The sequence below is a fragment of the Neovison vison genome, chromosome 4 (assembly GCF_020171115.1).
Source record: "Neovison vison isolate M4711 chromosome 4, ASM_NN_V1, whole genome shotgun sequence".
NCBI lineage: Eukaryota > Metazoa > Chordata > Mammalia > Carnivora > Mustelidae > Neogale > Neogale vison.
Window position 1 is genome coordinate 20,633,891 of NC_058094.1, and position 13,281 is coordinate 20,647,171.

General features: G+C 43.5%; 1 protein-coding gene across 1 annotated transcript in view; it reads left to right on the top strand.

The window, feature by feature from the left end:
- Positions 1-4,962: 4,962 nt before the first annotated feature.
- The window catches only part of TNFRSF11B (TNF receptor superfamily member 11b), a 28,598-nt gene continuing 20,279 nt past the window's right edge, over positions 4,963-13,281 (top strand). The window contains exon 1 of the mRNA XM_044245052.1: positions 4,963-5,047. Coding sequence (XP_044100987.1) covers positions 5,018-5,047 — 30 coding nt within the window. The 5' untranslated portion in view covers positions 4,963-5,017. The remainder of the gene's footprint in view (positions 5,048-13,281) is intronic.

Here is a 13,281-nt window from a genome sequence, read left to right on the forward strand (position 1 = left end):
GAATTCGTAGGTGGGCGATGCATTCTAGAAAGTGATGCAGGCATAAATCAGAAAGCCAGAACCATGGAGGCGATTTCATTAGATGGAAGAGAGGGAAAGAAAGTCAAAAAAGGAGGAAAAAGAAGCTGAAGGGAGAGAAAAGGACTGACCTTACAGTTTTATATCAGTACCATTTATGGAGTATGTGGCAAAAGCCCAACTTCCCTGGGAATTTAAACATGGGATCAGGAGTCTAGAAAGACAAGGGTCGATCTAAGTTACAAGAGATCGGCTGGAATAGCATCCCCCTTCAGCACCTCCCTCACAATTCATAGATTGAAGCCCTAATCACCAACATGCCTGAATTTGTAGAAAGGGCTTCTAGGAGGCAATTTAAAATAAAAGAGGTCAGGAGGGTGGAACCCTAGTGCAATAGGATGCCTGGCCTTTTAAGAAGAGGAAGATAGATCTCCCTCTCCAAAGAGGAGCCAAGAAAAGCTTCTATGAGCACACAGGGAGAGCGTGGCCACCTAGAAGCTAGGAAGCCAGGATTCACCGGAAGCTGGCACCCTGATCTTGGACTTTCAGCCTCCAGAACTGTAAGAAAATAAGGTCTGTTGTTTACATCCCCCAGTCTATGGTGTCCTGATGCAGCAGACGGAGCGACTAAGACATATTTCTCCCCTCCACTTCCTGATATGCTGATAGCCCCTACTTGAGCGCTGAATTGTAAATGACACAGTTCTCCTTCTACATCTCATTTTTGAAAGGCCAGGCTTCCCTCTTAAATGTGCAGGGCTCCTTCCAATGCCATGGACAGGGGATACAGGGAATAATTTTACTGGTTTTACTAATCCTCCCACCTCTGCCAAAAGTGGTATGATTAAGAAGTGGTATAGTGACATCTTTGGGGGACAATGTGGCAGCCCCTCTCAAAAGCAGCTTTTGTCAAGGGGTGGGGACATCTGAAGTGAGGTGGAGATTGACCCTCCATTGTATATGTGTCCATACTATTTGAATTTTTGCAATATGCAAGGGTTTAAAAAGTTGAAACCTAGTTAAACCAATACAAATACTTTTGCATTTACGCTGCGATTTTTCGTTTCAGAGGACTTTTCCGAGCACGTCTGTGTTTGGATCTATAACCCTAAGAAGTTGGCAGAGTGAAGTTCAAGGAATTCCTTCTGTTCCGACACTGTCAAACCCTTACGTCACCGATGACCTACTCAGAAGTTGCTTCCGCTCTCCTACCTTGCCTTTCTGTAGTTCTGGTTGTAAAACAAGGACACGCCTACTCCTGCCCATAGTCTAAACACCTTAAAAGCCAAATATTTGTTGTCTGTAATATTAATAATGTCAAAATCATATTTATTAGTGAAGAAATTGGCAACCATGAATAAAAGAAAAGAAAATCAATAAGCGAGCTGCAGTTCTTTCTCCTACGAAATCAGAAAAGTTTTCCTTTCAATAACAACGAAATAATAGGAATATGTTTTTGTTCTTCAAGTTAATAACCTTTCATTTACATAATCTCAGAGCTAGTATTTCCAGTTGTCAGATGAGGGGACTTCAGGGCAAGATAATCTAGACACTCAATCGGTCATTTCACAGTCCCCGGGCCTGCCTCGTCTCCCAAATGACCTAAATCAATTCCTGTCCCGAATTTCAGGCATTTCCATGACCACGATGATGAAAGCGGCCTTCTTTACCAGGGGCTTTGCTACCGTGCTGAAGAGGGGAAGTGCTTTCCTGGTGGGAACTCCCACCATTCAGGTCCTGTTTTTTTCAGCCTTAGGAGGGGCAGACCTGGAGGCAGGGACGATCAGAAACTCAGGGAGTGAAAACGAGTTCAACGCGGGGCCCAAGTAGAAAGGGTTCCAGCAAGAGAAGATGAGACTCATCTGATGGGGTGTCTCTGAGAAAGTCGGCATCACACATTATCTGGTGACCAGGAACCGAAGGTTAAATGTATGGAGCACTCCATTTAATGTCACCAGTGGGCTCCGCCAACGAGACCTATAACAGGAAGATGAATGTAGTCTGTGAAGTTGTTGTTCGAATGTCTCCCTTTGGGTTCAGTCCCAGATCCCTGGGTCCATTCCAATTCAAGCTTCAGAGGGTGCTGGGGCCACTGCCCATCGTGGTGGGTCACATGGGAGGACCCAGGGGGCATCAGCCAGGTTGCCCCAAGAAAATAACAAATGAAGTGACCAGTAACTCACAGTGTTTATCCGTTTCCCGTCTGTCCAGTGGTTAATAAATGACTCATATTCAGACCCTGAAATACACAGTCAATAGACAGTCGATTTTTGTGATTCTAGATAAATGGTGCCCAGCTTTTGTCAAGATTACAGGTAATTACACACCCCCAACACATACACACACCAACCACCACTACCACTACTATTATTATTATTATTATTCATAGTAACTCCCGATAGCTATAGAGAGCCAGACATTGGGCTAAAAGCTTCAATGAATACTAGAGAAAGAGACAGGATTTCTGCCCTTGGGAGTTTATAATCTCGACTCACCTTGTGTTTATATAAACATCCCTATGAGAACCTGAAATAAGAATAATAATAATAGGGGCGCCTGGGTGGCTCCATGGGTTGAGCCTATGCCTTGGGTTCAGGTCTTGACCTCAGGGTCCTGAGACTGAGCCCCACATGGGGCTCTCTGCTCGGCGAGTAGCCTGCATCCCCCCACTCTCTCTGCCTGCCTCTCTGCCTGCTTGTGATCTTTGTCAAATAAATAAATAAATAAATAAAATTTTTTTAAAGAATAATAATAATAGCTAGCAGGTAAGTTGCACTTTTTCTGTGCTAGACATTATTTTGAGTGTTTTAGATGTTTTATTCAATTTAATCCTCATTAACAGCCTTTATAATCCACTGAGGGAGGTGTGACTTTTATCCTCATTATACAGATAAAGAAACAAAAGAGAAACGTAAATAGGTAGAGGAAACTTGCCTGAGGTCACAGAACTGGGATGTAGTAGATGCGGGCTTCAAAGCTAGGTGTCTGGCTGCAAAGACCAGTATCTAGGTAGCTCTAGAACAATCATAGTCAATACTTCCTAGTCAACTTAGTCAATAATTCCTAGAAGCCAGGCATTTTGCTAAGTGATCCTCCATGTGCTTCTTTATGTAATGCTCACCACTAGTGATGAACTTCATTTATGTTCTCCTTGTGAAATGCTTTCATTTGTTCCTCTTGCATTTCTGTAATATTGGTATCATTTTTCTCTTCCCCTTGAGGGAACTGAGGCGTAGAGAGACATGGAATTTCCCCTGGGGGGGGGAACATGGCAGGACTCAGCGCCTGTTTTCTCCAAGCTCTGGCTCCTGCATATTGGCAATCTATGACGTTTCAGGAAAACTGCCTTCAAATAATATCCTAGACACACATCCCCCTAATAAAAACCATACTACTGTCATTGATAGAGTGCCTTACTACTAACATGTGAATTGACTCGTGTCCCACGGTAAGTCCGCGTTAGCTCAGGCTGTAGATGTCAAAACTGAAATTCAGAAGTGGGAGGGCAGGTCTGGAGTCCCAGCGCTGGGTCCCCACTCGCTGGCCTTCATTCATTTGCAGTTCACTTAGGAAACCTTCATGCTGTTAAGCTCCAGTCCCTGGGGGAGGCAACGCTGAACAAGATGCTCTGTGTTTTGTGATTACAGAGCAGAGGAGCTGACATTCTTCTCCTCTGAATATGTTCTATTCCCTCTCTGGATCCCCTGTGAGCTCCTGGTGGAAGCATGTCCATTTGAAGGGGCGGATCTCTGATCCCCATGGATCTCTGATCCCTGTGGGCAATACCTGTGTGTGTGTGTGTGGGGGGGGGATCTCTTCTGCTTCCATCCTAGAACTCTGGCCACAACTGAACCCTGGGCCCTGATGGGGAAGTGAGTGAGAAAACCCAAGAACTAATGGGTGATGGCAGGACTTCCCAGGACAGGACGAACCCTTCAGAAGTGACCAGGTCCAGCTTTCAGAGGAGCAGCTTGTGGGAGTGAAGACCCTTTTATTCAAGCCCCAAACTCCTGTCAACTGCTGGGAGGCAGAGGAACGACCTTGGAAAGGTAATTCCGGAAGTTCAGGATGGAAGGCCCTCCAGTCGGTCCCCAGGGCCCTTTGATGATGAGAGTGTGGATGAGGAAAATAGGGGACAAGACAGCGCCCAGCACGCCTTTTTCCTGCCCTAGGGAGGAAGTTTTTCTTGGGCTGCTTCTCTCTGGCTCTCACCACCCCAGACAAGGAGAAGTGAGGGGTGTGGGGGGTGGGCGGGGAAGCCCTGGCTCTAGAACCAGACAGAAGGGAGAGAAGTTCCTTGGGCACGGGCTCTGTAACCTTGGAGATTCGGGATCGCGCCCAGCGGGGCGCAGCGACAATGCGGTGCAGAAAGGCCCGGCCTTGTTACTGGAGCTCTCAGAAGCCGCCGCCAAGGGGTCAGCCGAGAGGGGGTATTAAGGGTGTGGGACACACGCCCGGCTGCGCCCCGATCTTGGCTGCAGCGGCCGCGCAGGGCGGAGGAGGCCGGCACCGCAGCTCCCCAGCGTGCGCCCGGCCCCCCCCACCGCCGGTGGCGGCTGCCAAGGAGGCCGCCCGCTGGCGGGAAGCGGCCAGGAAACCTCAGGGCCGCGCAGAGACAGTAGCCTCCTTGTTCCGCAGCCCGGTGGCTTCTTCTTTTTTTTTTTTTTTTCTTTTTCCCCTGGGAGGGCCAGACATCCCCCGCCCCACCCCCAGCCCCCACCTCTCCCGTTCTTTCCACCCCGGCTGTGAAAGCGTTAACCCCCGGGCTCTGCGCACCCCTCCCCCACCCCCCCAGCCAAGCCGCTCCCGCCCAAGTTCCTAAAAAAGAAAGGTGTAAAGTTTGGTCCAGATAGAGAATGAATGATCAAAGGCAAGCCGATACTTCCTGTCGCCCCCGACGCTATATATAACGAGATGAGTGCACGGGCTGCGGAGACGCCGCGGAGCGCTCGCCCAGCCGCCGCCGCCGCCCAGCGCCTGAGGTTTCCCGGGGACCGCAATGAACCAGCTGCTGTGCTGCGCGCTCGTGGTAAGTGCCCGGCCGGACGCGGGCGCCTGCGAGCCTGCCCGCCGCGGCCCCGCGCGCTCCCTGGCCCGGGACAGAGCTGGGGGCAGCTTGGAACCGGAGACCTCCTTCCGGAGCCCGTCGCGCCGCTCCCGGCGTGTCTCTTTGCACTGGAAAGTTCCTGCTGGGTTTATGGAAAGGCGAGAGGCGCTCTAAACCCTTTTCGTTGGAATGATTTGTATCCATTTTATTTACTTTCCTCTTTGCAGATGATCTGACGCCCTCCAGGAGTTCATACCATCTTTGCTTAGTTGGATATGACTATGATTATTCAGAGTAGCCTCTTAGAAGCAGAGTTAAGTTGGGAGTTGTCAGTCCTCTTAGAACTATTATAACTAGAATAAAATTTGGATGGGGTGAACATGAGAGAATACATCATTAGGCTCTTTCCCCACTTAAGCAAATGTAACGGGAAATTTTGCGAAACTGGCACCTGAGAAAAGATCATACACACACATGCGCGCACACACACACACAGGTACACGGGTTTCATAACTGCATAATTTAGCATCCTAATGCAATTGTATTATTAAAATGGTTTCTTTCCAGTTCTCAACTTCAATATAATGTGGAAGATATTGATGGACTAATGTTAGTTATGTTCTAAAATAGATTTCAAGAATTGAAGATCCGCACTAAAGAGGGCTACAAGGTATTTTTAATGTGCTGTTTGGAAAGAAAGGAGTCTTTGACTTAGCTTACCTTTTTTTTAGTTTAGATTTTGACCAATGAAGTTAATAAGATTTGTTTGTAGATTATTGTATGGCTAATGACTTATTTCCTTTATGTCACCAGAGTATACAGTACATTAAGATGGGAATCAGACATTTGTGAGACTTTAAGCCCCATATGTGTTTCGAACACGTTGGAGTAAATGCTTGAGTTTCAACATCCGACCCACAAATAGTGAGTAGTAGGCTAGGAAATCTTCCAGGTAGTTCCCAGGATACACAAGCATAAATAAGTAAATAAATAGCAAAGTCACTAAAGAAAATGTAGGTTGGACAGGAGTGCGCAAGTAGGTATAATCTTATCTACCTCTACCTAATGTAAGATAAAATATATAAAATAGCTCCACCAATATGGTTACCATGGAGAACTTTTTGAAAAGTAAACCTTTATTAAAACATAACACACACACAGAGTTGCCCAACTCCTAAGTGCCTAATTTAAGTTTCTCAAAGGGAACACCTGTGAGCTAGCAGCCAGATCAAGAAATACATGACCAGCACCCAGAATCTCCCTGGGCTCATTCTTCTCACTACTACGTCTATAACCAGACTAATCAATATTCTGACTTCTAACATCATAGATGAGCTTTGTTTGTTTTGGACTTTATATAAATGGACTTTATCACTTTTCTATATCTGGCTGCTTTCACTTAAGCTCCATTTATGAGGTCATTTTTTTAAACTGTTGGATGTACAATCGTTCATTCATTTTCATTGTATGGTATTCCATTGTATGGATGTACCACAATTAATTTAATCATTCTAGCGTTTAGTTAGTTTACATCATTCTGCTATGAAAGTGGGGACATTTTATTCTTCCTTGCCTTTGTATTCTGTTAAAGATTTAATTGATAATAAACATATTATCAATGACTTTTAAGTTTCAGAATTTCCACTAAATAATGTATGTATTTAATAATAAGTGCTCCAAAGCAATAAGTAAATGTATGTTTTGATATATAGTCTATCTAGAGAGCTTGATGTGTGTAGAGATAAAACTAATTATAAATGATGCACCAGTATCAAAAGAGAAGACTTTCTATGTGTTTTGAACCTAGGAAATACTTTCACCAGGAAAGATTTTCCTTTTCCTTTCTGTTGCTCAGATTGACTTTATTTAAGAAATGACTGGAGATGGATACTTTGTACTTAGACACAAGGAGTCCAGATGCCCTTTCGTAAGCACCCTCGGTGCAGTTGTAAGGAGTAGAAGCATCACAGGAAATTGTCCTCTGTAGCAGGCACGCCCCTAGGCATGAGCGAAAGTGGAAAACAAGATGGACACCACTCCTGCCCCCGTGAGCCTTGTAGCCTAATGGAGAAGGCAGATAATGGACAATTAACTCTGTCTAATGAGTGTAACAAAAGGGCAGGAGCTGGTGACTTGGGCATATAAAAGATTCTGTCCTCGTGGTCATTACAAAGGAAGCCGCAGAGCAGTGGTTATCAGTCAGACCAAAATTCAAATCCACCAGCACCGTCTACTTGACACATGACCTTGGCCAAGTTACATCTTTCTTGAGTTTTCATTTTCTCTTCCATAAAACAAAGATAACATTAGGCACACCTGCCATATCACCACATACAATCCCGCTCCATATGAACAGCAGCTTCTAGCATTATGCAATCAGCTCACTGTAGGTAAATCTAGACCCAAGGGAATTTTGTAAAGGAAATGCTGATAACCCTCCGAGGAGGGAGAGAAGGCTACACTACTTATTACCTTGAAGGAGGACTAGAATGTTTTCATTGTTGGGGATAAAATCCAGGTGTCCCGAACCTAAGGCACGGGAGAAAGTATAATGGTGTGGCAAAGTAGAATTCTAGATTTTTCTGGGAGAACACAGGATATACCAGGAGGCAAGCCATGCGGGGGTGTGGTCTCCAAGACTAAGGCCATAGTCACTGGCTCTTTGGAATGCTAACTAAAATGTCCAGGGGAGGCCTGCAGTGCAAGGTGAGGTCACTGTGTCCCCAGACCCCTTCATTCATGGGTGCTCGGGGCCACCTAATACTCTGGGAACATCCCACCTGGGTCTAGATTTTAACTGGTGGGTGAAACTTCCCATTGTGTTGTGCCCAAACCATCTGCTGGCCTTCTCAAAGCTGATTCATGTCATGGTGACAAGACTTGGATGGAGTGTGGGAATAAAGGGGTTTGAGGGCAAGAAGGGGATCTTGACAGCTTGATCCCCCTGTCCATTAGGATAATGCCTTTTCTGGTTTGTTCTGTTGTTTTGTTGTTTATTTCGGTTTTCTTCCTCTCGCCCAGTGATTGAGAGTTTTTGTCTCGCTTTTACTTGTTGGCTTCTTTACTTATTTTAAGAGAACGATCACTTTGGAGTTTGTAGGGGAATCTGACATATATTCAGTCCCAAACAGTCCTGATCCCTGCCCCTAGCAACCTTCAGCACAGTGCCCTAATTTGAATCTGATCTTTAATTTTACTTCTAGGCTTAAACCACAGTTGTCCAGTTCCCCCTGGCTGGGGGAAAGAAAGCATCTGTGCCAGATGTTTTATGCACTTAGTTCTAGAAGGAGAGCTGTGGCAGCGTCTATCAGAGGGGCACTAAACACACACTCACCTCTTCTTGCCTTAGATTCCACTAACTTGCCTGCTGGGTTTTGCCCCATGGAACCCTCAGCCCTCCTGCCGGTATAGTCCCTATTCTGAAAACTTTCTGTGAAAAGCATTATTCCTTTCAGCATCTCATTAACCAGTAGCATTTTCTTTAGCTAGAGTTTCTTCTTTGTAGCCCGCCGAAAAAAGAGGACTGGGAAATAGAGGGCAGAGAAAGAGTAATTTTATAAAAAATTATATTTGCCTTATTCAAGGCTTTGACTAAGGATGCCTGGATGCCCCTCGTGTTGCTGCAATGGAGCCAAAATGTCAAAGTTACCAGTGTATTTGTAGGTCTTACCCTGTAGGGCAGTAACTCGCAATCATATCCCTTCTTCCACGCACTCTGAAAATAAATCCTTTGTAACAACTCTCTTGCTCCCCTGAAACGAAATTTAGAGTACCTATATTTTACTTATGTACATAATTTTTAAAGTCAATATACCAGCATAACTACACTATAAAGAACAAATAAAAGGAAAGTAGCTAAAAAGAAAACAAAACTTCGCTGGAGACATCATGAAGCCGAGATATGTTAACGTCTTTATGTGAAATTGCCATGAACACACGGCTAGGAACAAAGGTCGGAGCCCATGCCATCTTCTGGGGTTCAAAACAACGATCAGTGTTGGCTTTCATGTGGCGCTTTTCTGAAATGGTCAACAAACCCCGCCAGAGTTTTAAACAAAGCAAAATACAACCTTCTATCCAAGTTTATGTTGTAAAATTCCTAGAAAGTTCAGTATATATAAAAATCATGCAAAAACCACTTTGTGTATATATAAAATGGAATCTGAATCCAGGCCAGGATAATGATAAGTAGGGGTGTGTGTGTGTGTGTTGTGTGTGTGTGAATAGAACATCTTGACGTGGGTGGGACACGAGATTCTTCTTGATGGCCCAGGATGTCTAGCAGTCACAGTGATAACAGAAATCCTCCACAGATTTTTCCAGAACTTGTAGGGGATAGCACCACCACTTTGTGGGAAACACAGTACAAGCTCTTTGCAAACACAGATTTCCATTTTCTTCACATTTGTGGCTCCCAGGTTTCCACGGTGCCTGACACTAAAGGTGTGTTTACGAAGTCAGAGGAGCCATAGTGAGATCTGGTAGTGTGTTCCATCATCTACCGACAGTTTCCTTACTGCCGGAGAGTTAACATTCTAATGTTGCCTTTGATCTCTTTCAAAATACAGATGTGATACCCTATCCACCTGACCAATATTTTAGATATTCCTTTGCACATTTCTACTATGATGGTTCATATCCATACCTTCATGAAGACCCATTCTTAAGTGAGGAACAAAAATGAACTAGATTCATATAGTGACCCGTGGAGGGGCAGCCTAAGCTCAGTTGAACCCACTTCCTGACCTCCCCATCAGGTTGCTCTGGGCATCCAGAATACATGTTTGGTTTGATCAGTCTTACGTGTTTGTAAAATGTGCCAATGGAGAAGTCAAGTAGACATTTGGATTCAAAATGGCGGAGTGTAGGAGAAGTCTGGGCTTAAGATAAAAATACGTCAGGTCATCAGCGTACAGCGGGTTTTTAAAGCCCTAAAGGGTGATGGATTGCACAGGGCAAGAGATGCAAATGCCCAGGGCGCATTTGTGATAGTGAAAGTCCAGTAAACAAAATGCAAATATGAACAGTAATAGCAGGCGTGTTTAGAAAAGAAAACAAAAATCAAAATAAAACTGAACAACCCACAAGAGCAGGAACTAGTGAATCGGAACTCTTAGCAACATCTGTAAACTATCTGTGTAAGAAGAAAGACGGAGGTATGGCCAACTTGAAATAGATACAAGGACAGCATTTTTATGTGACATGTAATTAGTTTTTGGAACTCACTGCCACAGAATATTTTGGGGTGACTAGCATAGAAAGTCTAAAAAAAGGATTCTTTTAGACAGTTGTGAGGGATAAGAATAGTGTTACAAGACATTAGGTATGAAGCTGTGTGCCCCCACACCCCCTCACAGTTACCTGGGCTTCTCTAAATTAAGGTCCTGAAGGCCAGAACCATCTGCAGACACACCACAATGGTTCCTCCGAACTCAAGGTGACATAACTTCCCAGGTATGGCCTGGATAGGTCACTTTCACCCCAATTTCTGGGAAACACCTGAATCAGCCAGACCATAATGGACAGGCAATGCAGGAGAAAATGAAATATCTTTCCTAAAGCCTTGCTAAAAAAAAAAAAAAAAAAAAAAAAAAAAAAAAAAAGTGATGTGCTCCTAATGGCCTTGATTTATGACTTTCTTATTTGGATTTTTTAAAATTTGCCTCTCTAAAATTATGTCTTAATACTGTGAAGACATTGTTTAATTTTGTTGGGACAACTTCTCTAAAAATAAAAATAGTCTTAGGATATTCACTTCAATTTAGTCTGTCCCTTGGAAGCATTTTCTGTAAGAACTTCTTCAATAATCAACTATAAAACAGGAGAATGGGTGTCAAGATGGATTTAGATTTAAAACAAGACAGTAATTCATCTAAACCTCCTGACTGCCTTTGGTAAATTCAATTTTCTTCCCTGGCCTATGACTCAAAAACCTCAATTCCCTTCCCATCTAATGTTGCTTTCATGTTCAAAGAAGTGAGTTCTTTTATTTCTCTGCAAATACAGATATCAGGAACCTATTCTTTAAAAAGATGCCCCCACCATCAATTTGCACTAAGACCACCACCACCAACAACAACCAAAATGTGATTTAGAAATTCAGTTGGACACAGGACGGTGAGATGGCTGAGGTGCCTGGAGGCAAGATTCTGTCTTAGTCTGAGGTCCAGTTGGTGACACCGCACTGTGGGTCTTAACTTTACCCATGTCAAAAAATTACTGGACCCTTATATTGGACACCTGAAACGAATTAATACACTGGGTGATAATTATGCTTGAATAAAAAATCACAATCATAAAAATAAATAAATAAAACAGGGCTATTGGACCAGGTGATATGTGGGAGGTCTGCTTTAGTTTTGAGCTTTTGTCGTTAAAAAATAATAGTAACAAATCGACGACATACGATTTAATACTCCAAACATGCAAAAATCAAAAGGACTTATTTATCTGTGAAAAAAACGATCTTAAAGGACCATTTCTTAACAATCTACTCTGTTGCACTTGTCAGTTTCTTCTGCCCCCACCCCTGGTTTCAGGTATAAGAAATTCCATTTAGTCAGTGAGATCCCAGGGGAGGCAGCTTTGGAAATGTCTTCTACTTTTAAGTAGTAAGACTTATTTGTTTTACGACCACAGATTATTCTTTTAAACCATAAAACATTTTCTCATTTGGAAATAAGTCCTTCTTGTCTTTAGCTAGTATGCGTAGAAGTCTTTAATGTGTGCATTTTCCATATTCCATTTAGTTAGAAGTCAGGTCCAAGACATTCCCTCAGGACTTAGGAAAGAGGTATAATTTTGGTTGCTAGCCATCTCCCTAAACTCATTGCAGAGTTTTCTTTGTATTTATCTTCACAAGGAAGTACTTGACAGCTGCACGTGGCTTTTTGGAATAGATGTCAAACCGTAGGGCAGAATAAGCTTGGTAATGGGTTAAATACTTCCCTTGAGTACCACACCAGGCTGGTAGACAGAAATCTCTGCTCCCACATTTTGTTTTCTATCATTTCTTTTCTTTTCTTCTTTCTTTTTCTTTCTTGCTTGCTTTTCTTTCTTTCTTTCTTTTTTTTTTTTTTTTTAAGATTTCGTTTTTCAGTTATCTTTACACCCAACATGGGGCTCAAACCCACAACCCCAAGATCAAGAGTTTCATGTGCTTGCCTACTCCTACTGAACCAGTCGGGTGCCCTCTGTCCCTTCTTTTAATATTGAGTGAAAAGAAAAGAAAATTGACCGGATTGTGCTCAAAGGTCCATAAGAAAGTATGAGTAATGTTTATTGAGCAAGGATGTCGCTGCAAGTGCTATTTGTAGACCATTCTCCATCCTCCCTTCCAGAAACATGGTAAGACCATGCTTTCTGGTCTTTTGGTAAGGGGGACCGTGGACGGTGGGGACAGGACAAATAGCTCTGGCCTTGACTTGTGAGTTAAAATGGTATGTCACTCCAAATTAGAGCACTTAACTATGGGCATATGACCCTCTCCCCCAACTTTTTTTTTTCTCCCTCTTTTCCTCTTCTACAGCAAACCAGCCACATTCTAGATATTAGTTGTGTTATCATCCTAGGTCCTGGACAAAGGACAATGTTAATTAGGCCCCACTAGGAATATAGCATGAGTGAGAAATAAACCTTTGGTATTTTTATTTTTATTTTCTATTTTAATTTTTTTTAAAGATTTTATTTATTTGACAGACAGAGATAACAAGTAGGCAGAGAGGCAGGCAGCAAGAGAGGAAGAAGCAGGCTCCCTGCTGAGGAGAGAGCCCAATGCGGGGCTTGATCCCAGGACCCTGGGATCATGACCGGAGCCGGAGGCAGAGGCTTTAACCCACTGAGCCACCCAGGCGCCCACCTTTGTTATTTTTAAATCACTGAGATTTTGAAGTTGTTTATTAGCACAGCATAAAAGCCAGCCAGTGCCAATGCACTCAATACCCAGACCCCAGGAATATTAGATCACTGAGAGGCAGGAGCATTTAATCACAGTGCTTGATCTATGATTTTAGATTACTAGTTGAAACTATTAGATGATCAGTTGAACTATTAGTTGAAACTCCCTCATCAAAGATACTGTTAGAAGTGCTCATGAGGAAGGACCTCTTCTTTCTTCTGTTGCTGGAAAATTCGAAATTCAGGGAACTAAAATTATGTAAAAGCTCAGTCGGGCTGCAAAATGGAAAGTTCAAAAGGTACTTAACAGACACCCTATT